Source organism: Stegostoma tigrinum, chromosome 40 (genome assembly GCF_030684315.1).
Source record: "Stegostoma tigrinum isolate sSteTig4 chromosome 40, sSteTig4.hap1, whole genome shotgun sequence".
Taxonomy (NCBI): Eukaryota; Metazoa; Chordata; class Chondrichthyes; order Orectolobiformes; family Stegostomatidae; genus Stegostoma; species Stegostoma tigrinum.
In genome coordinates this window covers 12,596,774-12,623,272 of record NC_081393.1, presented here as the reverse complement: position 1 = coordinate 12,623,272, position 26,499 = coordinate 12,596,774, and the positions used below count along the sequence as shown (strand labels likewise).

The 26,499-nt window shown below is 40.4% G+C and overlaps 1 protein-coding gene across 4 annotated transcripts in view; it reads right to left on the bottom strand.

Annotated features, from left to right (window-relative positions):
• Positions 1-26,499, bottom strand: part of LOC125448011 (disintegrin and metalloproteinase domain-containing protein 9-like) — a 134,587-nt gene that overhangs the window by 56,959 nt on the left and 51,129 nt on the right. For all 4 annotated transcript variants that reach the window (XM_059641071.1, XM_059641072.1, XM_048522882.2 and 1 more), the window contains exons 4-6: positions 10,054-10,132; positions 5,670-5,746; positions 1,971-2,181 (exon numbers count right to left, since the gene is read on the bottom strand). In XM_059641071.1, coding sequence (XP_059497054.1) covers positions 1,971-2,181; positions 5,670-5,746; positions 10,054-10,132 — 367 coding nt within the window. The remainder of the gene's footprint in view (positions 1-1,970; positions 2,182-5,669; positions 5,747-10,053; positions 10,133-26,499) is intronic.

Here is a 26,499-nt window from a genome sequence, read left to right as displayed (position 1 = left end):
ATCTCAACTTGTTAAATCTGGGGAATAAAGCCCAGTTTTGTTTTGTCCGGTATCTTATAATTTAACACTTGAAGTTCAGTGACGTTTGGCATTGAACATAAAATTTGAATTACTCATCAAGTTTCATTGAGATGGTCATTTTATGCATAAATATACAGATCATGACTGCATTCAAGCATTTTCAAGTGATTTGAGATTGCAAACATGAAACCATTCCATACCCCATTTTGTGCAGTTATGAAGAACAGCACTTAGTAAAGTGAAACAATTATAAATAATGTCAGCAGCCTCTTATCTCTTTTATTTATCATCCTTCATTCCAGCCAGTTTCCACTTTCCCTCAAATTAGCTGAGAGCTTTTGAAGTTAAATCAGAAGGAGACTTGATAGGGAATGGAGAAGAGAAATTGGAAAGGTAGGGAGGTATACCTCATCATCATCATAGATGCAATTATTGCAAAGGTATGGGGGATAAACCAGCCACTGAGTGATCCTACATCCCTCCCCACCTCACTTACAATCCCACCTATACTTCGAACTTGTGAAATTGTTTGTTTATGTGCCCTCCAACTCTTTTTGGCTGCAGAGTTGCTCATATTTTCACAAGTGACCATGTTTTCCCAGATTGGGAAGTCAGAGTGGCCAACTGCAGGCGCAAACTAGGATCTAAGCAAGATATAGCACCAAAATCATGACAATGACTCCAGTACGGTTTTCTTTTACTGCTCAATCTCGACTTCATCACAGTGCATAATGAAAAATGCAGTGACTCCAAACCATGGTTGACTCTGATGACGCTCTGGCTCAACAACCACTCAGTTCAAGGGCAGTTAAGAATGGACAATAAATGCTGGCTGAGCCATCAATGCCGACATCCCATGAAAAATTGAAAAAGAATTTGTCACAAACATTCATCTGGTTAATGAATGGTAAAGGATATCTGCCATCTGCCAGTCTGGCCCTCTTGTGAAAACCAAAAGAACTGTGGATGCTGGGTTCTGAGGAAGAGTCATTCAACCCAAAACACAGATTTCTCTCCACAGATGCTGCCAGACCTGAAGTATTCCAGCAATTTCTGTTTTTGTTTCTGAAATTCTTTTGGATCATGGTACAAAGAAATCTGATTGACTTTCTAACCGATAAAGACCACAAGTTAAAGGTTGGTTTGACAATGTCCAAGCATTTACATTTTTCTTGTCAGTGGTTTATTTGGACACAGATCACAAAGCTCCAACAACCAAGAGATCAGCTGCTTGTCAACTAGTAACCTGACGTAATATACCAGAAACAGTTGCTTTCCGCAACTCAGCAACAAAACTTGTGCCCATAAATATACACATAAAATTTAACAGATAAAAATAGAAAGAATGAATACAAAATAAGTACATGTATATACACCCTGTTCATGCCCAATTATCCCTAAGTTAACATGCAACTGTCACCTGGCTCCTTCGTTCCAATTTGTCTGTGGCATCTCTGGCTGTCAGAACTGGGTGATAACATTCATAGTTTGTGAAAATGACCAAGTTACTGAATTGTTGAGACTACACAATTCACCATCCCCTCTCTTCAGCAATTACCCAAGCGCAAGAAATGCTGATCTTGCCAACAATGCGCCCATCAACGTAATGAATAGATATAAAACTCATCTGTGCATTCACATACATTTTGCGATTGAACAAAATATGTTAATCAACCTGCTCAGACATATTCTGACACACCTCACAGCCAGCTGAGACTTGAATATGGGCCTCCTGGTCCAGAGGTCAAAATGTTATCAGTGAGCTACAAACTCAGTAATTAAGACTCTGCAACCAGAAAGGCATGTAAGAAGGAGACTAACAACCTGACATAATCCATAGCAAATAATTTCTTTCCTCAACTCAGCTACAGTACAATAGTTAATTACAATAATAATTAAGGGATGTGCAAACAATTGACAACAATTGAATGCCAAAAGCCTGGACTTACGCGCAGGAAGCCCATCATACTGTGACCATCATGGGAATGTTCTTCTGCATTCTCCTCATCAACTGGCCGCACAGTGCTGGACAAATCTGACACTCCACAGACTAAATGTTCTTCAATCAGATCCTCCATACGATAGACAACATGTTGGAAAGTACTGGAGGACTCAAGTGGTTCAATTGCATAATGAGTATCACCTGTCTGCAGTAATCCTCTGTGGAGAAAAGATGACAAGTATATTTTGCTTACACCAATGACTTTTCAAAACACTTGATGCGCAGTGTTCAAATTTTTTTTTGAATTTGCGTTGAGAGAAGTAATCTAAAAGTAGTCAGGCTCCTACAAATTGCAGAATACATTATCATTAACTGTATAAAAATTGAATGCATCATAAGCATTTTAGTCAGCAGAGGGCATGAGGAATGCAGGACAGGACAGGAATAATGCCTCCTACATTTGTTATATTTCTGACTCACCTGTGGCTACAGAGAAGCCACCAAGCAGCTTTCAGACTTTCACAGGCACATTTAGGCATTAGTCTCGGTTCAGTTAGTTGTATTCCTGTCACTGGCTCACAAGAGTACAGATTTAAGTCCCATTATAGAGTTATGAGTCAGAATTCAGTTAACACTATTACAGTACGGAGGGAATGTTATACTGTTGGAGGTGCCATTTTTTGATGAGACTTCAATCTAGGATTGTCTTTGCTTTCTAGGGTGGACTTGAAAAATCCCATTTGAAGGGCAGGAGGGATTCTACTGCCAGTGTCTATGCCTGATGAAAAGCAAACTCATGTTATTTGATCATTATCAATTTGCTATTCAGACGAAGACTGTGCAAACTGGGTCCTGAAGCACATGTTACAAAAGCAACCACACTGCAAAATATACTTCATGAGAAGCAAAGTGCTTTGTCTTATCTTGAAGACATGTAAAGTGCCATATAAATGGAAGCATTTTTTTTGCTTTGTTTGACTCTGCAACCAGAAAGGCATGTAAGAAGGAGACTAACAACCTGATATAATCCATAGCAAATAATTTCTTTTCTCAACTCAGCTACAGTACAATAGTTAAGAAGTCAACAATACAAACTGAGTTCCTTAGGCTTTTTCATTTGAATCTGCAAATGGATACATAATTTCACAGAAAAATATATTTTCTCTATTTATACAAGCTGCACTCATTTTAATATTTTATGTTTATGATGTACTTAACAAAGCCCTGGTGAAATCTGAAGTGATTTGAAATAATCAGTGCAACAAAAGGTGACTTTTTGGGGAGATTTTAAGGGTGCTATACATCTCAACATCATTGCAATAAGTATAATTACAAAAATTTGACAGAAATTACATAATTAGACTTCAATTACATTTGGGGAAGGGCCCATTTGATTGGAAGATAGCAAATGTAACTCCTTTATTAATTTAACAAGAGAGGGAGCGAGGAAGCAGGAAACTTAGAATAGTTAGCTTAACATGTATCAGAGGCAAAATGTAAGGACTGATGATTGAAGTTGTGATAGGAGGACACTTCAATAAGTTCAAGACGATCGGGGACAAGCTAGGGTTTTATCACTGGAATTTAGAAGATTACAAGTAACCCAAGGAGGGTGGGGAGGGGGGGACGGGGGGGTTGGGAGGGAGGTGGAAGCTCCTCAAGCTCTTCAACCTCTTGAAGCAGCCTGATAGGGTTAGTGTGGATAGGAGAACCCAGAAATAGGGGTCATGCTTGACAAATAAAAGAGGTAAAGATTTAAGATAAAAATGATCACAAATTGTTTCTCAAAGAACACCATGAGTTGTTGGAAATCTATTTGTCAAAATGTTAATAGTTTTTGAATATTTTTACAGTTTTACGGTTAAATTCTTACAAAGTAAAAGAGGAGTTAAGTGTCATCAGGAGTAAGTGGGAATGTGAAGTGGAAAAAAGATCAGGCATGATCTGATTAAATGGCTGAGAATGTTGGGGGGGGGGGGGGTAGGGGTGAGGGGAAGCTAGCGGCCAATTCCTGTACCAAACCCCTATATTCATTATATTCATCCTAAGTATAAACGTCAAATCCCATTTTTCACAGCTACACTTGAAGAGCTCCTACTCCTTACAATAAGGAAAAAGTAACAAACAGGATTTCCATTTGGAAGTTAGCAGTAAACACAAGCTAAACTTGGTACATCTCAGAATTAATCTCATACAACCACATATCAGAAAAGGATGGAAATTGCAGTAAGCTGTAACTAGCAAATTGAGATTTTACCAAAGCAAAATATTACAAACGCTGAAGGTTTTAAATTTTTAAAAAATGTTAAAAGATACCCAATAAATCAGACAATCTGATAAAAACAATGATATTTTGGTTATTGACACATCATCAAAAATTACAAAGAAATGTTGCTCCAGGTTAAAATAAACTGCAGAGGAAAGGCCAATCTGTGATAGAGTTAATGGCAAGAGAGAGATTGAGTTGCCAAAGCAATGAGGATAAATGCAAATGGAAATGGTAATGTGATGAGTAAACAAAAAATAGATGCAGACAATTTGCAAATAGGAATTGCATAAATTTCATCAACAGCTGTAATTCAAAAACAAACAAACAAAAAAATCAGAGCAGAGGATTATGGTCTGAAAATGTTGAAGATAGGGGTGGCATGGTGGCTCAGCGGTTAGCACTGCTGCCTCAAAGCGCCAGGGGTCTGCGTTCAATTCCATCCTCGGGCGGCTGTCTGCGTGGAGTTTGCACATTCTCCTGTGTCAGTGTGGTTACCTCCGGGTGCTCCGGTTTCTTCCCAAGTCCAAAAACATGCATGCTAGGTGGATTGGTCATACTAAATTTCCCGTGGCGTTCAGGGATATGTAGATTAGGTGGGTTAGAGGTGGATGGGCCTGGGCCCCCTTCACTGCGGGTTGGTGTGGACTTGTTGGGCCAAAGGGCCTGTTTCCACAGTGTAGGGATTCTATGATTCTATTCATTGGGGTTGAGTCTAGAAGTCTGTATTCTTCCTAATTCAAAGATGAGGAGCTGTTCCTCGAGCTGACAGTGAGCTTTATTGGAGTGGAGGAGAATAAAGCAATAATGTCAGAATGAGAGTGGACAGAGAATTATAATGATAGGAAACCAGAAACTTGGAGTCAGCCCTTGTTTAAAGTGAGATTTTATGCTTGTGCTCATTTTGCTTCCAGCAAAAAGAAATAAATTGGTAACCCTTTTGAAAGATACTAAACCCTCACAGTGCTTTTAAAGTTAATCCTTGTCATACATGTTTGAGAGATTTGCGCATCAGCTGCGACAGAAATGAAGCAAAGATTGGCTTAGAGCAAACACAATATTTTCATGCATCTTGCAACCAATTTCAATTGTGCTGCATACAAGAACTCCTGTATGTTTCAAACCATTTCTTGTACAAGATTTTCTGAACTTAAATGGTAATAAATCTGACAAACATTCATCATGCAGTGCACTCCAAGACCTTAACTCCAATTTTTCTTCATTTTCTGATGAACCTGTCCAGAGATAGGAAAACTGCCACGAACCACAACTGCCCTCCCAATGACACAAAGTAAGACAATTAATACATTGTAGGAGGTAGATTAATATCAAGTTAAGAAACACAACTTCCACAGCATCATTGACCTCCCACCCTCCTGATATGTCGCTAGCAGTCACTGCTGTTTTGTGGATTAATGCAAGAATAGATGCAAACTTTACCTGAGCCCGTTGCAGGTGCTAAGAGCAACCATGGAATTTTCCATTCCTTCCACATATCCCTGGAAGTGACAATGATCCTTCAGAAATAAACAGTTAGGAAATGGTTAAACACATCGCCCAGAAACTGCATCATTGCTTTTCACAATAACGCTTGCCAAGGCTCTTTCAACAGCGTCTTTAAACCAATAACCTCTAACCTTCGCAGAATGTGGCAGACACATTCGGACATCACCACTGGCACATTCCCTTCTAAGACACACACAAAATACAGAGCAACAGGAGCAACAGTTCAAAACCGCAGTTGACTACCATCTTCTTTTAGGCAGTCAGCGAAGGCAATTATTCATCCTGCCACAAATGCCCACATCCAATGTATGAATTACAAAAACACTTAGACAGGGTGATTTTAACTCTTGCTGATCAATGAGAGCAGAGCAATGAAAACATACAAATTCCACCACTGTCAATGTGCTGTTTTAACACAGCTGCTCTCCGTAGTATTAATAAATACAAATTGGAGATCCATGTAAACATGCACATTTAGCTGGATCCCTGTATTTCTGATAGATAATCACAAATTCATCTTGCTACATCAGCAGAATGAAATCATTATTGTCAAACCAAACAATGAAGTAAAATTATTTCCATCTTTCAGTCATCCCAGAACCGGTCAAGAAAGTGTTCAAACCACAGTTCAGTTTTCAACATCAGCATGACTTAGAAACGAACATTCTTATCATACCGGAGAGCCACTAATCTGGACAAGTATGTGTTTCCATGACCTGACGTTGTCAGTGCACTATGATGGCCTAATGTTACGGAAATCATCATAAAATGTATAAATGTATAAAAATCCCATTGGAAGTATCAAACACTAATTTTCCTATCTGATTGCTACCCAAGACAAAAATAACACCAGGTTTTGCCAGTAACAGGGAAAAAGAAAATAACTTACACAATTAAGTTCAACAATAACAAGGATTTTGGATTTATGCAACTTAAATTAAGCACACCGAAACATAGAACATAGAACATTACAGCACAGTACAGGCCCTTCGGCCCTCGATGTTGTGCCGACCTGTCATACCAATCTGAAGCCATCTAACCTACACTATTCCATGTACGTCCATATGCTTGTCCAATGACGACTTAAATGTACTTAAAGTTGGCGAATCTACTACCATTACAGGCAAGCATTCCATTCTCTTACTACTCTCTGAGTAAAGAAACCACCTCTGACATCTGTCCTATATCTTTCACCCCTCAATTTAAAGCTATGCCCCCTCATGCTCGCCGTCACCATCCGAGGAAAAAGGCTCTCCCTATCCACCTTATCTAACTCTCTGATTATTTTATATGTTTCAATTAAGTCACCTCTCAACCTTCTTCTCCCTAATGAAACATGATTAAGACAGACAAAAGACAAATGATTAAACAATAAGTGATTGGTAGACAGAGCATTCTGAAAATCAAAATTACAGAGCACAAAGTGGAAATTCCTTTTTCTGTTCCAATGATTTTGATTTTTGCAATGTTGAAACGTATCTTCTGTAAGATTAGACTCTGCCCTTAATTTCGTGATTGATTTGATGAACCTAGGACTTTTTCTAGTATGCATTTTTTAAACGTTTTCCAGTATTTCCTGACTTTATCTTCACATGGAGAGAGCGAGATGCTGTCTGACTGCAGGGTCTGAATGCTTTTACCTTCTTCTGCTCTGAGCACTTCAACATTTTCTTAAAAACACTTTACAGCTCAGCCGATCAGAGGAATGTTGTCAGGAAGAATGCCCTGAACTTGAAAGCTTGCTGGTACATTTCAATCTCAGTTTATCCCTCCTGGTTGTTTCCACAAAGCAAAAAAGTGTACTGAACAACTCAATGATATGCAACGCTTGCTTTTCATGTTGAAAATCTATCAGGTTTTCAATTATATCAGTATAACTTAAAATTCAATTTATTGTTTCAAAAAAAATGAAAACTATTTGTCTCTTATCATGTCATTCACAGCTTCTGTTGTTCTGAGGAAAGGTCACCAGACCTGAAACGTCTCCTCCACAGATGCTGCCAGATCTGCTGAGCTTTTCCAGCAACTTTGTTTTTGTTCTGTTATTGTTCACGTCTGGAAAGGGGACAAGAAATCTCAAACAAGGATCATTGCTGTAGCATCAATTTGAGAATGGATCACGAGAAAATGACTGGGAAAAATACATTGATCTCAGAATAACTGGGTCCTATGAGCTCCTTCCTGTGAGCTACGGCTCACAACTGGTGGCTTGATACTGCACCTATAAATGTGCCCCCCTTTCCAGGAAAATAGTATTTATTGATGTACTTCAGAATGATGGAATGGTGATCAAAATTCTCTGGTCATCCTAACTTGGCTTTGGGGATTGACCTAAATTTGCATAAGGAAATTTTAACAATGCCTCCTCCAAAACCAGAGAGTGAGAGAATTATCAGTGAATTGTCAAAATCTTAAACATGAGCTAAAATGGTTTTGATCTAATCAGTTTCCAATTTTAACAGTAACGATCACTTTGAGAAGTCAGGGTGGGAGATTGCTCAATTAAATAATTTCATGAGACTATATGCCACTTTCAAGTTAATCTTGGCCCATCAGATTTATTGATCTTGCAAATGCAGTTGCTGAAGAGTGGCAAGATATGCAGCGGGAAGGGTGTTGGGGCCTTGGAGGCTAAGAGGAGGAGGTATGTTTCCTCTCAGCTCCCCTCCAAGCCAAACTATTTTCCTCTCCACGGTTAGACAACTGACAATATCATCATTTTATCATTCACTACTTGGTCCCCAGCATCACAATCTTGAATTAAAAGCTTCTACGGCAACAGTCCCCAACCAAAGGAATAAATCTGTCAATCAGTTAGGCTAGCAATGAGACAGGAATCATGTTTCACAAGAACACACACTGGACAGTCTAAAATCTACATGAACCTGACCTATTCCTCACCATCCTACAAACTCATTCCATCAGGAAATCCCAACTGTTGACTCTCACTGCCATAGTGTACCTAAGCTATTTTTCTCCAAATGAGGTGCGAAAATAAAATCTAATCCAAAAAAAAATCAATTTCAGTCAGCACTTCACGTTGTTTCAATGGTTCAGTCCATAAATACATCACATGTTACAAAAAAACATAAATAAAGTTCAAACAATTAAATTGTTGGTGTGATGTGTTATGGTCCCAGCTGTTATTACTACTGGACAAGTCAGTTCCCAGACTTATATCTAGCTTGACAGATCATGGATTTTCTTTGGTTTTAATAAGGCGTTCCTTCACCGATACACAAACACGCCAATGGTACAGAATCAGTTTTATCAATGAATCAGATATTTATTATGCAAAAGAAATGAAAACAAAATGGAATGAACCCAACTATTTACATATATATATTTATACATGTAAACATGCGTTTAAAAATTTAGATACATATGTTGAGATGCGATCCCACCAAGCCCAACAGCATCTCATTGACAGCACTCAAACACCAAAAAGAATTCCCTCTGGAACCCAGGTAGGGTTTGATTTGGCCGTGACTTTAATTCTCACTTGTCATAATCTGATAAGCTCATTCTTGATTCAGCATTTAACTTTGCTCCGATTTTCTTAGCTCCAAAAACGTCACCAGGATTTTAAACAAATACTTATGGTCTGGAATTTTTTAACTAAACTCCTTACATTGAGGTAATCTCTTTTTGAACAGTCTTAAAATTACCTTGCTTTCTCATAAACAACTGATTAACACATCCATCTTCAACCAAGACTTCTGCAAACTACCAAATGAAACAAACCTTTTTTTCAAGGTATAGATGTTTCTTTCAAGCCCAAAAAACTCCAGAATCTTTCATGTGAAAATCTAATGCAGTACACCGTTTACTTTCTTTGCTCATAAACTCCTCCAATGGAAACAAAACCCCAGTCCTCTCCAGGAAGTCTCCCTGACCTTGAGTGTTTTAAAACATATTACCATGGCTACAAAAATACCTACAAATTAATCTTTAAGACACACAGAATATCTAAACAACAAATCAGTCAAGACTTCAAAGTCCAAAATATATGATATTAAAATATATTTAAATCACATCCCTTACATACAGAGGACAATGAGAAGGGGGATCAGGCATCCTTCAGATACCCCCTGCTTCCAGTATTATTGGAAGAATAAGCTGTGAATAATCACCGTCTTAACCATAAAGACAGGCCACTAAAGAAACGTACAATATGCTAAGAGTTTTGATCCACACTCTGACACAAGTCAATGCTTTCTGAAAAATGAGACAACGTCAGCAAGGAGAGGCTCCACGTAATTCAAGATTTATGGGCCGTATGAGGAAAAAAGGCAGTTGTTGCCAAACTGTTGAATACCTGAACATCTGGCTGAGTTAAGATCAAGCTCCCATTGTTGCTGTAGGTGAACATCTTGAAGTCCTTTGGGACAATGTCTCTGAAGTAAAAGAGCATCAGCAGTCAGTACTAATACTTGGACCACATTTTAACAAACCCATGACATTAGAAACTTTCAAAAGTAGATATACAATGACCATAGGTTACGTGTGATACATTTATTGGTACCCTAAGCAATTAATTTGTAATCTGTTATACTTCTGCTTCATGAAATGTAATTAAAGTTTCAAAATGTTGCATGAAATATTTTGAAAATATTGGCAAATTCTCATTTGAAAGTAACACAAAAGCAACATGTTGCTGACCGAACCAAGATATTGAGGGCTAAAACAGAACTGCAGAGTCATAGAGATGTACAGAAAAGATGTACCCTTCAGTCTAATGCATCCATGTTGACCGGATATCTGAAATTAATCTAGTCCTTTTTTCCAGTATTTGGCCTATATCCCTTTAAACCCTTCTTCTTCATGTACCTATCCAGATCCCCTTTAAATATTCTAATTGTGCCTCCCTCCATCACTTCCTCTGGCAGCTCATTCCAAACACAATCCATCCTCTGCATGAAAATATTACCCTTTAGGTCTCTTTTAAATATTTCCCCTCTCACCTTAAACCTGTGTCCTCTAGTTTTGGACTCCATTACCCTGGGGAGGAGACATTGGCTATTCATCCCATCTGTGCCCTTCATGATTTTATAAACCTCTATAATGTCACCCAGACATGTTTAACTTGCCTTGTCTGGTTGCAAGGACAGACAACATCTGTTTTATCAGCGCTGCTGGGAGTATAGCAGTTCTTAAGTAACATCCCCAGTTTGTGGACTAGCAATTATGTGAGTGGCAATGGCTGAATTTCTCTGATGATACTTTAAAGCAAATATCATGCAGGCAGCAGTGCTGAGCCTCCTTTATACAACAGTTTCTATCATTATATCACTGCCCCTCGATTCTGTTGGTCCTTGGAGCCTGAGTTTTTCACAGCTTGTAAACACAACATAAGCTTTGATACATGAGGAAAGGATAAACACGATGTCACAGTCACTTCTTCATGTAAGCAGGTGCACACTTAGTCACTTCGGTGTTGCTTTTTGCACTCTTGAATGAAACAGGATCCTCAGTCTCTGCGTGGGTGTTTTCAAGAAAACAAAGGTGATCTCTCAGATAGAAATGAATGTGAGTGGGCTCTGCAATAATAATCAAACTACTCTAGACAACATGAACTACTGGGTGCTAGTAGATGCTTGGCTCCAATGTTAAAAGGCACATGTCAGAAAGTGAGACTTGTCAGCTTGTGTGAAAGAGACTGTCTCCTAATTGTGGAATGCAACACCCCAGTCTGGCCAATAGCTTCCTGCAATGCTTAGCGTGATACGGACTAGACCAAGCCCCCTCAAAAATATTTTAAGAATGTAGCCTAGGCCCTAACGTTTTCTTATTTTAATGGCAAATGTAAAGTGTCTCAGAAGCAACGTGATTGGTCAGACTACATGACGTTAAGCAAAACACAATTTATTTAAACACCGTGTTTAAAGTACAACCAAAGTAAAGAAATAGGAATTTAGAATAAAATTAACTCTACTGGAAAAATTAACAGAATAATAGCAACCATGACTAAGTAAACATTCGAATGTAATAACATCCCATCCACACACGCCTTGGCAAAATAAAAGGAAAATTCAGACACAGATTCTCACTTGCAGTTCTCCAATTCAGGAGGAATGCATCAAGAAAAAACTCAGAGTAGCAGCCATGAGACATTCATTGAAACTTCCAATTCTTATGAGACTTCAATAGCTTCTGCTTAAAGCTAAACCTAAAAACTAAATAAAAACCGAAGGAAGCATGATCTATGAGAAGAAAGGTCTTGATCCAAAACATCAAATTTCCTGCTCCGATGCTGCCTGGCCTGCTGAGTTCCACCAGCCGAACACTTTATTATCTCCAAAGCATCAGAAGTTGTTTACTTTCTTAGATATAGCTCAACACTTCTGCGTTGCAACTTCTCTTCAAATAAACCCAGAACAAAATAAACTCTTGAAAGCCACAGCATTGTCACAGGCACATTAATGTAAAAGATCTTAGGTGAAAAACAGTGAAAAGGAAGGTGAGGCTTGCATTTATACGACATTTCTCAAACTTCTCAAAGTGTTTTAGAGCCAAGAAATTCTGCTTTGAAGTCATCCCCGCAGTTACATCAGAAATGCATCAGCCAATTTGTACTCCCACTGAACAGCAAAGCAATTACCACCAAATCATTTATCTTCGCTAACAAGGCACTAATTGACCAAGTTGGATTTTTCCTATTTTTTGTGTATCTGACAGGCCTGGGAAATTTTTCCATATTCTTAGGAATAGGTTGGCTCAGGGAGCAGCAAGCTCTCGAGCACAAGTCTACAATACAATTGCCAGGAGGTTGTCAGGACCCATAGCCTTTGCAGTATCTAGTGCGTCCAATCATGATATCATATGGAGTGACTCGAATTGGCTGAAGTCTGGTATCTGTGATGCTGAGAACCGCTGGAGGAGGCCAAGATGGATCGTCTACTCTGTACCTCTGGGTAAAGATTGCTGCGAATGCTTCAGCCTTATCTTGTGTTGGGCTCCTCCATCAATTGAGAGCTCTGTTCAACTTGGCTCAAACTCTAGCCTGACACTGAACAGAGGAAGTGTTGCATTGTTAAAAGCACTACTTTCTGACACCATGTCAAACCCAAGTCTAGTTTGCCTGCTCAAATGGACAGAAAAAAATCCATAAGTGTCACCAGAATAAAAACGAGGAAACTCTCCCCACTGCCTAGTCATCATTTTTCTCTCCTAGCAAAAGAACCACAACTGATTACCAACAGAATGTTTTGGGCTCTCCTGATGTTGTGATCGGCACCAAAGTGCTTTTATCCGTCTTTTGTTTCAACTGGTTTTCACCAGTGGACCTTCCATCTGACAACGCACTCTGAGGGCTGCAGAACAGCACAATGGGAATCCTGAGAATTTTCTCGTGTGCTCTGGGTCATAACTAATGACGAAATGTTAATCTCGCTTGGTGAGCCAGAGTATGTTTCTGGCCACAGATATTAAATGCAGAGTTTGCACTCCACAGAAGTGAAAAACTGAACTGCGCTGGTGTTGTTAAAAAAGAGTTTAACCAACCACAGTCTGGACCAAATTGCAGGACATAAGACACTGTCTATTTGTAAACTTCTTTTGAGAAGCAGACTTCTATTTGCACTGGTCCATCTGTCACAGTAATCTGGAGAACGTGCATACCATCATTCATTCAAATTTTGACTGAAAACTCGTTTTCTAATTCCACCTGTTCCATTTATTTTGGAAAATAGCAGTGTTGAATTTTGATCTGACACAGAAAAACAACAACCCTTTGAAACAAATGGAATAATCTAAGAACTAGCAGCAGCATTCTCAGCCTTTACACATGATCAATGAGGCGGCCAGAAATGGAGAAGCTTTTGGACTTCTGAGCTGTTTGGAAATATGTCAATCAGGACACGGACTGAGACATCCCAGAATCTCAGCCTCAGTCTCAACTTGTGTCACAGCCATTCCAAGTACAGAAGGGTCCTGTCTGGTTTTTCTTTTTCTAATGGTTACACTGTTCATCATGACTAAATGTGCATGTACACACACGTACCCACCACACACACACACACACACACACACACACACACACAAAAAAAAAATCTGGAACAAAACGAAAGTAGGCACAATTCCAAAAAAGACAATGACATGATTCATTTGCTGTTCTGGTTGATACAACTACAACTGCAACATCTGCAAAAAAAAAAGCAGAGAACAAACAGCACAGCAAAATCAAGTTTCCAGATGAGTGTAAACATTGTAAGTTTTGTTTAGATTATGAATTTAGCACAGATGTGATTTCCTCATCTGTGAAAATTACCCCTACTATTGCATGTTTGCGTTCACTTTGATATGATACAAACTGTCTCCGTTAAATTGTACACCACAGAAGAGTCCTTTGGTACACAGACTAAACCTTTTCAGTGCAGGCTCAATGTATAAATCAGTAATCTATGTCATGGCTGGAAAGGACCAATGCTCCCAATGCCTTCATAACTACCTTATTAACTTGCCCTACCACCTGACTTCAATGATTTGTGGACATGAACCCCAAGATTATAAATGCAGGGAGGAGGCTGTGTTGGAACGGCATAGGGATTTGGTTAGGATCCATGTGGAGTACTGTGTTCAGTTCTGGTCTCAGCACAATTCAAAAAATGTGATTGTATTGGAGGGGGGGCATAGGAAATTCACCAAGATGTTGCCTGTGATGGAGCATGTTCGCCATGTAGCCAGGCTGCATAAGCTTGGGCTGTTTTCTTGGGAACACAGAAGGTTGAGCAGGGGCACAATAGAGATGTATAAGATTATGAGGGTCATGGGCAGTGTAAACAGAGTGTAGCTGATCCTCTTAATCACAGGGTCTTTAGTAAGGGGTTATAATTTTAAAGTGAAAAGCAGGAGGTTTAGAGTGGTGGTGGTGGGGTTCTGGAATGCACTGCCAAGGAGTATAGTTGAGGTGGGTAACCTTAAACCCTTTAAAAAGTACTTGGATGAGCACTTGAAATGTCATAAAATTGAATATTATGGGTCCAGTACTGCAATGTGGGATACAGATAGATTTAGTGTTGCTCTGGTGATAGAGACTTAATGGGTTGAAGTGTTTCTTCTGTGCTATTTGACTCTGCGACTCTATGATTCCTCTGTTCTTCTGAAGTCCTCGTGTCCTGCCACTTATTGAGTATTCATGTCATTTTTCTTCTTCCAAAGTACATCACTTCACATTTATCAGGTTTAAGTTCCATCTGCCCATCTGACAAATCTGTCTATATCCTCCTATAATGTTCGGCTTTCTTCCTCAGTGTCAACCACCCAGCCAATCTTTGTCATCTGCAAACTTACTCATCATTGCCACCACTACATTTCTTACGTATCATTTATAAATATCACAAATATAAGGGTCCTGGCATTGAACCCTGTGATATGCTACTCAACAATGTCACACAAACAACCTTCTCTCCTACCACTGAGCCAATCTTGGATCCAACTTACCAAGATACCCTGAGTCCTAGATGCTTGTGTGTACTTTAACAGTGTCACAAGTGGGACCATGTTAAAGGCTTTGCTGAAAGCCATTTAAACTACATCAACTGCCTTATCCCCATCAACACACCTGGTGTTTTCCTCAAAAAAAATTCTATCACTTTTGTCAGGCATGACCTCTTTCTGTCAAAGCCACGTCAACTTCCCTGATCAAACACTTGGTCTACGTGAAGATTAATTGGTTCAGAATTTTTACCAATAGTTTCCCTACCACTGATGCGGGGCTCACCGCAATTCCCTAGTTTGTCTCCAAGACCCTTCTTGCCAAGAAGAACCATATGAACTGGCTTTACCCTTCTTAATAAGTACAGCCATATGAACTGGCTTCCAGTGGTCTCTGCAGCCAGAGAGGAACTAAAAATTTGGGTCAGAGCTTTGTAACTTCCTCCCTTGTCTCACAACATACAACTCATCTGGAAATGATGACTGGCCACTTGTAAAGCTGCCAAAACCCCCAATACTTGCTCACTCTCTCTGTCAAACTGCTCAAGAACCTCACAGACCCTCTTCTCACATTCCATACCGACATCGTCTTTCTCCAAAGAGAAAACAGATGTGAAGTAAGAAAAGCAGAGATGCCATATATCTAAAACAATCAAAAACAAACTGCTGGAGAAACTCAACAGATCTGGCATCTTTGGAGAGAAAACATAATTAACATTTCAAGTTCTGTGACCCTTTTTCAGAACGAGACAGATATGAAATACTTAACATCCTACGAATGTTAGTCAGTGCCACACACAGATTGCCCTCTTGGTCCCGAATGTGTTTTGTTTTTTCAACGGTTATGCAGTCAGGGTCATACAGCATGGAAACAGACCCTTCGGTCCAACCAATCCACATCAACCACGCTCCCACACTAAACTCGTCCCACAGGTGTGCACTTGACTCATATCCCTCCAAACCTTTGCTATTCATGAGCTTATCCAAATGTCTTTCAAACATTGTAATTGTACCTGTATCCACCACTTTCTCTGGCATTTCATTCCACACAGAACCACTCTGTGTAAAGAAGTTGCTCCTTGTGTCCTTTCTCAATCTTTCTCCTCTCATCTTAAAATTATGCTCCTTAATTTTGAATGCCCTGACGTTCAGAAGGCCCTTTTCTTTCACCTTATCTATGCCACTCATGATTTTGTAAACCACAAGGAGGTCACCTGTCAACGTCCTAGGTTGAAGTGCAAAAACTCCAGCTCTTCCATTCTATTTTCAATGATCAAACCCTCCATTCCCAGCAATATCCTGGTAAATATTTTCAGAACTGCCTCTGGTTAAATAGTATCCCTCCCATAACAGGGTGATACACTGACAGAATATCTTGGATTCTCCCCACTCTTGCCCTCCCTTTACTCTCCTATTTGCTTTCTTAAGTTCCCACTGCACTTTCTGCACTCCACCAGCATCCCTGGTGATTTGCTCCCTTTGCATCCTCATTTTAGAATCCTATCTTTTCCTTCTTATCCAGTCCTAGACATCCAGCTTTCTCTGGGCTTGTGACTCATCATCTCAAATTCTCACAAAAATTTAAAAGTGCTTGACTTCCATGGCATTGTGGTACTTAATGCTCACAGGAAGATCCAGCACTCAATTCACGTACAGCAAGATCACAGAAACGTCAAGAAACAACTATCAACTTATCGGTTTCATTTTGACGTGTGGTTGAGGAAATATTTTTTGTGACAGTACTGGTAGAACCCTGCTTATATTTCCCAACAATGTAACAGCATCATTTATAATAATTCAAACTGACAAATTTGACAGAATGGACTCATATGCTTTTCACAGGGATCATAGAATCATAGGACCCTTACAGAGTGGAAACAAGCCATTTGGCCCAACAAGTCCACACCACCCCCTGAAGAGCATCCCACCCAAACCCATTCCCATACCCCTGCATTTCCCATGTCTAAACCACCTAACCTAAAAATCCCTGGGCACTACGGACAATTTAGCACGGCCAATCCGTATCACATCTTTGGAATGTGGGAGGAAACCGGAACACCCAGAGGAAACCCAGACAGCCATTGAGAGAAAGTGTGAAGTTTGCACAGACAGTCACCAGAGGCTGGAATCGAACCCAGGTCCATGGTGCTGTGAGGCAGCAGTGCTGACCACTGAGCTACTGTGCCGCCCACTGTGGTCAGTTTTATTCCAACTCACATCATCAACTCTAACGTTGTTGATTACTTGTTGCCCACGTGTATGAAATGTTGGCCACCCATTATCCTTTAATTAACATTATCATTTGTTTCCAAGTTCCATTTGGCCTCAAGCATCCCTACCAGACCTTCCCTGAGAGTAACATTTGGATGGATATTTTCTTTTCACATATTTCATCATACCATCTTGTATTTCCATCTCTCTAACATCACTCAACTCCACCCTTGCCTTAACTTCTCTGTTGCTGAAATGTCATCCATGCTTTTATTACCTCTAGATCAGACTGACCCAATGCATTCATGGTTTCTCTCCTGTCCTCTACCTTGTTGCAGACTTGAGGTCATGCTGAGGGCTGTTACCAATGTTCTTACTAAGTTCCCGTTGCCCAAACATTTGCAAACTCACACTGGCTCCTTAAAAGTTTTGATTTATTCAGACTCAAACAGACTGGGCATGCAGCATTAAAGACCACGTGTAGGCAAGTGGAGTTAGTTTAGAATGGCATCATAGTCGGGATAGACATGTTGGGCCGAAGGGCCTGTTCCTGTGCTCCGCTATTGTATGTTCTATCTCCATGAAGTAGAAGTCCATGTACATTGTACACTTTCTTGTACAACTGCTGACTCCATCATTTAATTAAACTATGGCTCATGGAACACTTCAATGCCTTCATCCCACACTATACCAGAACTCTATACCATTGGTCAACAAAAAAAATTAACAACTTCTACTTCAAACATACTCAAAGACTAAGCTTCCAAAACCCCATGTGGTAGACAATTTCAAAAATTCACCACCCTTTGAGTAAAAAGATTTCTCTTGATCTCGGTCCAAAGTGGCATCCCCCTGATTTTAAACCACATTGCTTGATCCTAGACTCTCCAACCAGGTTGAATATCTTGTTTGCATCTATCCTGTCCATCTCTTTCAGCATTTCGTAAGTTTCAATGACAACACCATTCAATCTTCAAAACTCAAGAGAAACTCCAGTTCAGTTTGCCCAATCTCTTATAGTGCAGTGCGATCATCCTCAGAACATGTCAGGTGAGCCTTTATTGGACTCCTCTCCCTTTAATATCTTTCCTTTGACAAATGAGGTCAAAACAGCACACATTGCATCAGATGTGGTCTAAGTAAGCTCCAACAAAATTCAAGAAATATTTCACTGCTCCAGAACTGAAATCTGCTTACAACAATGGTTTACATCCCCATCATCCTTCCTAACAGCTTGCTGCACTTGCATGTTAAGCTTCAGGTGACTTTTCAACAAGGATATCCAAGGCCTTTTCCATGTCTACACTGTCCAACTTCTCCCTGTTTAAAGGCATGTTCTGCACATCTGCTATTCCTAACAAAGAGGATAACCTCACATTTTTCCACAACATATTGGATCTGCCATGTTCTCACCCAATTACAAAGCCTTTCAGATTCTTCCTGAAAACATAATACACATTACACACATTACTGCTTAGCTTGTTCTCTCCTGTAAATTTGTAAATATGATAGTTGGCTCCCACTGTGCAAATTGTTGATATACATGTGAACAGCTAGGGCCCAAATACTGAACCTTGAGGTATACCTCTATTCACAGCCCGCCAATGCTTGTTTTCACCTCTAAGACAATCCTTAATCCATCTCAGTGCATTCACTCCTCAACCATATGTAACAATTTTTCTGAACAACCTGTGGGGGACCTTCTTAAAATCGAAATATACAACGCCCATCAATTCTCCCTTATCAATTCTGTTTGTAACATCCTCAAACACTCCAAAACGTTTGTCAAATATCATATTCTATGCTCAGATCCATGCTGACAATGCCCAATCAGATCACTTTTATACAAGTATCCAACTGTCACATCATTTCCGTTAGATTCTAGCATGTCCCCGATAACTAATGAAAAGACTGATGAACAACATTCCAGCAATAATACTGAAAACCAGCACACAACTACTTATTTTGTTACTGCCAAATATCTTCCAATGAAAACTAAATCCCCTTACATGCTTGGGTACAGTGTCACTGTTTTAAAGGAAATCACCAGACAGAAGTATCTCTCAGCTAATCATTCAGACACACAGACCAAAACCCACATGGTACTAGGTCGAACTTGATCTCAAAAATTAAATGATATTAAAATACAGATAAATTACTGATATCACATCACACCATATTGTTGCAGCTATACTCATTCTAGCAGGTGGAGATAATTCTCCTCACTCCTGATATGACTGACTGGACAATATCTGGACTGATCTTATTTATCCTCAGCTGTACTTTGCTTCCTGTTCCTGCAATGTTCTGACTCCCCTATCCTGAAGTAAATCTACTTTTACCTTTAGGAGATCAGATAGATCAACATCCACAGCTGTCTGGGACAAAGCATTCTGAAGATTCATGGCCCTCAAAGAAAACAAAGAATGACCTACAAGTTCCCACAAAAGGGCAACCATCCCTCATTGTCTAACTTCTGCATAATGGTATAACTTTCAATCATATCTTGAAGAATGGGTAAATCATGAGCAAAACATTAAACACAAATAAATATAAAATTGCACAATGTGGTAGGAAGAAGAAGAAAGTCACTAAATCAAAGGTGCAATTTGAAGGTGTGGTAGAGGAACAAAGGTATCTTTGACAACACATAAATCTCTCTCGAAAGCAGCACCACAGGATGGCAAGCCGATGAGAACTCAAACCAAAAAACAGGCTTTCTTTCAAATGATTTAAGAATTGACAAGTACATAAGTTAATGTTTAAACTGTATCTAACCTTGGTTGCAACATGTTTAATTTGACTGTGTGAAATTCTGATTGCCATATTTTATAAAAGAAAAAGGGTCAATCTATGGGGATCTGAGCAATGTAGGCTATGGTGAGGCGTAGCAGAATCTGACGCTCAAGTGATCCTAACACAGTGAGTCAAGGGCAGTCCAAACATTGCCACAGTTCAGATCATCTCCTCATTGGAGCCCAATGATAGGCAACATGCAACATGTCTTGGCCCTTTCTGCCTTATTGTCAGCTATTTTGTTCCTGCAGAGAGAGAAAGGTAGGGTATATGGCATGTGGGGAGGTGTCCAGAACAAGTGAGTAAATAACACAGATCACATGCGGGGTGAGTAATGACAGGGCCTGGGGTTGGTCAGGCCAGATGGAAGAGACATTTTAGGCAATAGTGAGCACAGTAGAGCATGAGACTTGATGACACATGGGTACAGTAGCAGAGATAAAGTGAGTTTGATATATTGGACAAACATGGTGGCATTATTTGACTCTACAGTTCTGGCATTCCAGCTAACCTGGGTGGAACAGGCTGGTATAGTTCAGTATTGTAGCCTCCACTCCAGGTCCCAGAGGTACAGAAAGTCCCACTTGCAGGGCAGCCATCCAGCAGAGCTCCAGGGTTCTGCCTGCAAAGCAGGGCCCTGATTTCCCTGTCTGCCACATCTGATGCATGTCGGGAGCTATGCAGGGCAGGTTTGGATGCACAATGAACTTTTAAAGTTGGCACCTGTGCCACAGGTGACAATGAATCTGGCATCTCTGGTGAGTGGCAAGTTGTTTTGAGAAGAGGATAGGGAAAATGGAGTGGAAAAAGGACATGATACTCACAACAGGTGTGTGAGCAGCAATTAATGCTGCATATTTGTGAGAATTCCATGACAAAAGCTGCTTGGATTCATGGCAACGATCATTCTTGCAAACTTGACGTGTCTTGCAATTAGCCAAAAATCTTTAACATTCAAGCCCTGAAGACATTGGATGGGATGGAAAGAAGATGTAAAACCATGATAGGATAAATGGGTGCGTATAGGTGTCAGCAAGTAATTAACAGGCTGGGGCTCTTAACTGTGAGCAAACAGAAAGCTGAAGGATGACCAAAGAAAGGTCATAATACTCTGAAAAGTTCTGACAACATGGATGTTTCCTCTTGCAGTGAAAAATACTAACATAGAATATTGATAAGAGATAGGAAGAAATTTTGTAGGGAATTCGGAAGAAGCTTCTTTACCCAAAGACTAGTAAGGACATGGAATTTGCTACCACAGGAAGCACTTGAAATTAATTCAATTGATGTATTTAAGGAAATGTTTAAGTTCATGAGGCAGAAAGGGACTAGGGGATTACAATGGTGGACACAGATAAGCAAAGATTGGAGGAGGCTTCATTGGAAACACTTGTAGGAACAGGTCAAGCAAAATGGTCCTTTTCTACGCTGTAGATCCTTTGTCGATAACCATAAAAGATCACGTCTCCTCCTACACTTTACAAATTAAGGTGCAACCTGCGCAACTTCTCCTCAATTTTGGTTCTGTGAACCAGGCAAGTGAATTTTCTCTGAGTTGCTGCCAATCCAATTATACTGCTTCCCCACATTCCTTTATACCAAAGCAGCCCAAAATTGTGTGCAATTCTCATGAATTGATTTCACCAACGTATCATACATGTGAAGCATGACTTTGCTATTTTTGTTCTCCATTCCTCTGACAATGAAAAGCAACATTGCATTTGCCTTCCTAATTACTTGCTGGTGTTGAAACTAATTACGAGAAAAATGTACAAAGAGAAGATTTATTTAAAATGTATTTCAGCCACAAGATTTTTTTAAAAAAACACTGGAAACTATGTGTTATCACTCATTCATTGCACGACACAATCTTTTGAAAACAGTTTTTCTTGAATGCCAACAGCAACTTCACATGTCCAAGCTGTAAAGCTACAAGCTGCAATTTACCTGATTCACATCTCCACTGTGATTGTTCGGAGAGCCCCAGCAATGCTGATTTTGACAGTGGCTTAGAATAAAGTACTGAGATCTTTCAAAAATCTGCACAGGCACTGCTCAAAACTTGTTCTCTTTTCTTGGAATATTACAAAAAGAAAACTAACAACACACTGCATGGTGGCAATGTAAAGATGACTTCAGGCAGTACAAGGAAATAGTCAAGTCTGCACGTTCACTGTCTGTGAAACTTTTCAAAACAGTCACTACATCGTGTCACATAAAAAGCACATGGGGGTTAGTTTGAAAGCAGTCTATGTACTGTCTTATTAATCAAACTTAACTTACACTTACTTTATTTTTAAATTTATTCATGGAACATGGGCTTGGTGTCTGGCCAGCATGTATCACCCATCCCTAGGTGCTCATGAGAAAGTGGTGGTGTGACAATGCTGCAGCTTTAAGAGGTCATTTTATCCTGTTCTTTTTTTTACACGTGAGGTTTTAAGGCAGAGATGATGAGCTGTCTAGGTGGAATGCCACCTGTGAGGCCTTGATGGTTTTTATTTTAAAAAGGATTAGGCAACAGAAGCAGCCTGAAGGGATATGGTCAACTCCCAAAGAACCAGGATCTTCAGTTTATCTTGCAGGAGAAGCTGATGGCATTGTGAAAAGTTGCCACATCTCTCCTTGCTACAGCCGAAAGCTGAAGTTCTCTCTCTCAGAACTGTCTTTTGATGTCCTTTCCTCCTCGATTGGAGAACTGCATGTGGAGACAATCTATTTACTGATTTTGCCTTTTGCCAAGAGTATGTTCATGGAACATTGCTGTATTGGAATAGTTAGTTACTAGCAGTTAGTGTATTTATTGTTCCATCAAGTTTTCCCATAGAATTAAGTCATTCCAAGTTCTTCTTTTTATTTTAACTAGCGTTTGAATAAACTGAGCGTTGCTTAACATTGAGCAGTTTGAATTACCTGTGGAACACAGTACCTCATATTTACCTTTAAAATAAGACAGGTTAGGGTCTCGGCAATCTTATCATATTTTCACAGGAGCTGGCCTGGTCCATAACAGTAGTGAGCTGCCTTCCTGAACCATTGCAGTTCACATGCTGTAGGTTGACCTACATTGCCCTTCGGGAGGCAATTCCAGGATTTTGACCCAGCGACAGTGAAGGAACAGAGGTATGTTTCCAAGTTGGGATGGTAAGTCGCTTAGAGGAGAACTTGCAGGTGGTGGTATTCCCATGTATCTGCTGCCCTTGTCATTCTAAATGAAAGTAGTCATGGTTTTAGAAAGTTTTTGCCAAAAAATCTTTAGTGAAATTTTGCGGTGCAGCTTGCAAATGGTGCATGCCACTGCTACATAGCATCGGTGGTGGAAGGAGTGGATGTTTGTGGATGTGGTGCCAATCAAGTGGGCTGCCTTGTTCTGGACAATGTCAAGCTTCTTGAGTGTTGTTGGAGCTGCACCTATCCAGGCAAGTGGTGAGCATTCCAAAACACTCCTGACAAATGCCCTGTACTAACAGGCTTTGGGGAGTCAGGAGGTGAGTTACCAGCAGCAATATTCATAGCCTCTGACCTAGTTTTGTTGCCACTGTATTTATGTGGCAGTTCTAGTAGAGCTTCTAGTCAATGTTAGCCCCTAGAATGTTAACAGTGGATGATTCATTGATGGTAATACCACTGAATGCCAAGGGTGGGGGTTGGATTGTTTATTAATGAAGATGGTCATTGCCTCACATTTGTGTGGCGCAAATTTGTGTTGCTTGCCACTTGATCAACCATAAGACCATAAGACACAGGAGTGGAAGTAAGGCCATTCGGCCCATCAAGTCCACTCTGCCATTTAAATCATGGCTGATGGGCATTTCAGCTCCACTTCCCTGCACTCTCCCCGTAGCCCTTGATTCCTCGTGAGATCAAGAATTTGTCGATCTCTGCCTTGAAGGCATCCCATGTCCCAACCTCCACTGCACTCGGTGGCAATGAATTCCACAAGCCCACCACTCTCTGGCTGAAGAAATGTCTCCTCATTTCAGTTTTAAATTTACCCGCTCTAATTTTAAGGCTGCATCCACGGGTCCCAGTCTCCCCGCCTAACAGAAACAACTTCCCAGCGTCCACCCCTTCTAAGCCATACATTATCTTGTAAGTTTCTATTAGATCTCCCCTCAACCTTCTAAACTCTGATGAGTACAATCCCAGGATCCTCAGCCGTTCATCGTATGTTAAACCTACCATTCCAGGGATCATCCATGTGAATCTCCGCTGGACATGCTCCAGGGCTAGTATGTCCTTCCTGACGTGTGGGGCCCAAAATTAGACACAGTATTCTAAATGGGGCCTAATTAGAGCTTTATAAAGCTTCAGAAGCGTTTTGCAATCACTGGAGCAAATGAAGATAGTTGGGTCAAGGACACTAGCCTGATCAACTCCTAGAGATGTCCTGGAGCTGAGATGACTGACCTCCAAGAACTACAATCATCTGCCTATGTGACAGGTATCACTCCAACCAGTGGAGAGTTTGCCATCTGATACCCATTAATACCACTTCTGCTAGGGTTCCTTGATGCCACATTCAGTCAAATCAGGCCCTGATGGCAAGGGCTGTCACTCTCCCTCAGCTCTAGAATTCAGCTCCTTGTCTAAGTTTGAACTAAAGCTATGATGAAGTTAGGAAATGAGTGACCTTGGTGGAACCCAAACTTGGCATCAGTGAACAGGTTATTGCTGAGAAGGTACTGCTTGACGCACTACTGTTGACAATGTACATTACTTTCCTGATGATCGAGAGAAGATGGATGGGGCAGTAATTGGCCCGGCTGGAACTGGCCTGCTTTTTTGTGTACAGGACACGTCCGGGCAATTTTCCACATTGTCAGTTAGATGCCAGTGTTGTAACAGTACTTTGGAAAGCTTGGTGAGAAGTGTGGCTAATTCTGGAACATAAACCATCAGTACACCTGCTGGAATGTTGTCAAGGTCCATTGCCTTTGCGCTAGCCTGTGTCTGCAACTGTGGAGTGAATCAATTTAGCTGAAGATTGATATCGAAAATGCTGTGAACCACTGGAGGAGGCCAAGACGGCTCATCCACTCAGCACTGCTGTCTGAAGATTGCCGCGAATGCTTCAACCTTATCTTTTGCACTAATGTGTAGAGCTCTTCCATAATTGAAGAATGGGACATTGGTGGAGCCTCCTCCTCCAATGAGTTGTTTAATTATTCACCAACATTCACGACTCTTCAAACAGTAAATTACGGGAGATCATAGGATTATGTAAAGTCATATAGAGATGTACAGCACGGAAAAAGACCCTTTGGTCCAATTCATTGATGCTAACCAAATATTCTGAATTAATTTTGTCCCATTTGCCAGGACTTGACCCATACCATCAAAACCTTTCCTATACATATACCCATACAGATGCCTTTTAAATGTTGTAATTATACCAGCCTCCACCACTTCCTCTGGTAGCTCATTCTGCACACACACCACACTGTGCGTAAAAAAGTTGCCCCTTTGGTCCGGTTTATATCTGTCCCCTCTCAACTTAAATTTATGCCCTCTAGTTTTGGACTCCTCCACCCTGAATAAAAACCTGTGTCCCTCGTGATTTTGTAAACCACTTTAAGGTTACCTTGCACGGCACTGCAGGAAGAATAGCCCCAGCCTCTCCCTATCGCTCCAACCCCAAGCGATATCCTTGTAAATCTTTTCTGCACCCTTTCAAGTTTAACAACATCCTTCCTGTAGCAGGGAGATATTGCAAAAGTGGCTGAACCAATGTCCCGTACAACCACAACATGGCCTTCCAACTCATAGACTGAAAGCACTGATCAATAACTGCCGAACGCCTTCTTCACTATCCTATCTACCTCCGACTCCATTTCAAGGAACTATGAACCTACACTGCAAGGTCTCTTTGTTCAGCAACATTCTCCGGGACCTTACCATTAACTAAATAAGTCCTGCCCTGACTTGCTTTTCCAAAATCTAGCACCTCACTTTTATCTAAACTAAGCTCCATCTGCCAATCCTCAGCCCATCAGCCCATGTGATCAAGGCTGCATTGTACTGAGGAAACCTTTCTCGCTGTTCATTACACCTTCCATTTTGTTGTCATCTACAAAGTTACTAACTGTACTTCCATTGTTCACTTCCAAATCATTTATGTAAATGATAGAAAGCAGTGGACCCAACACTGATTCTTGTGGCGCACGACTGGTCACAGGCCTCCAGTCTGAAAACCAACTTTCCACGACGACTGACTCCAACCTCCTGAGTGAGTTCTGGATCCAAATGGCTAGTTCTCCCTGTATTCCATGTGACCTAAACTCGTTAACCAGTCTACCATGAGGAACCTTGTCGAAAACCT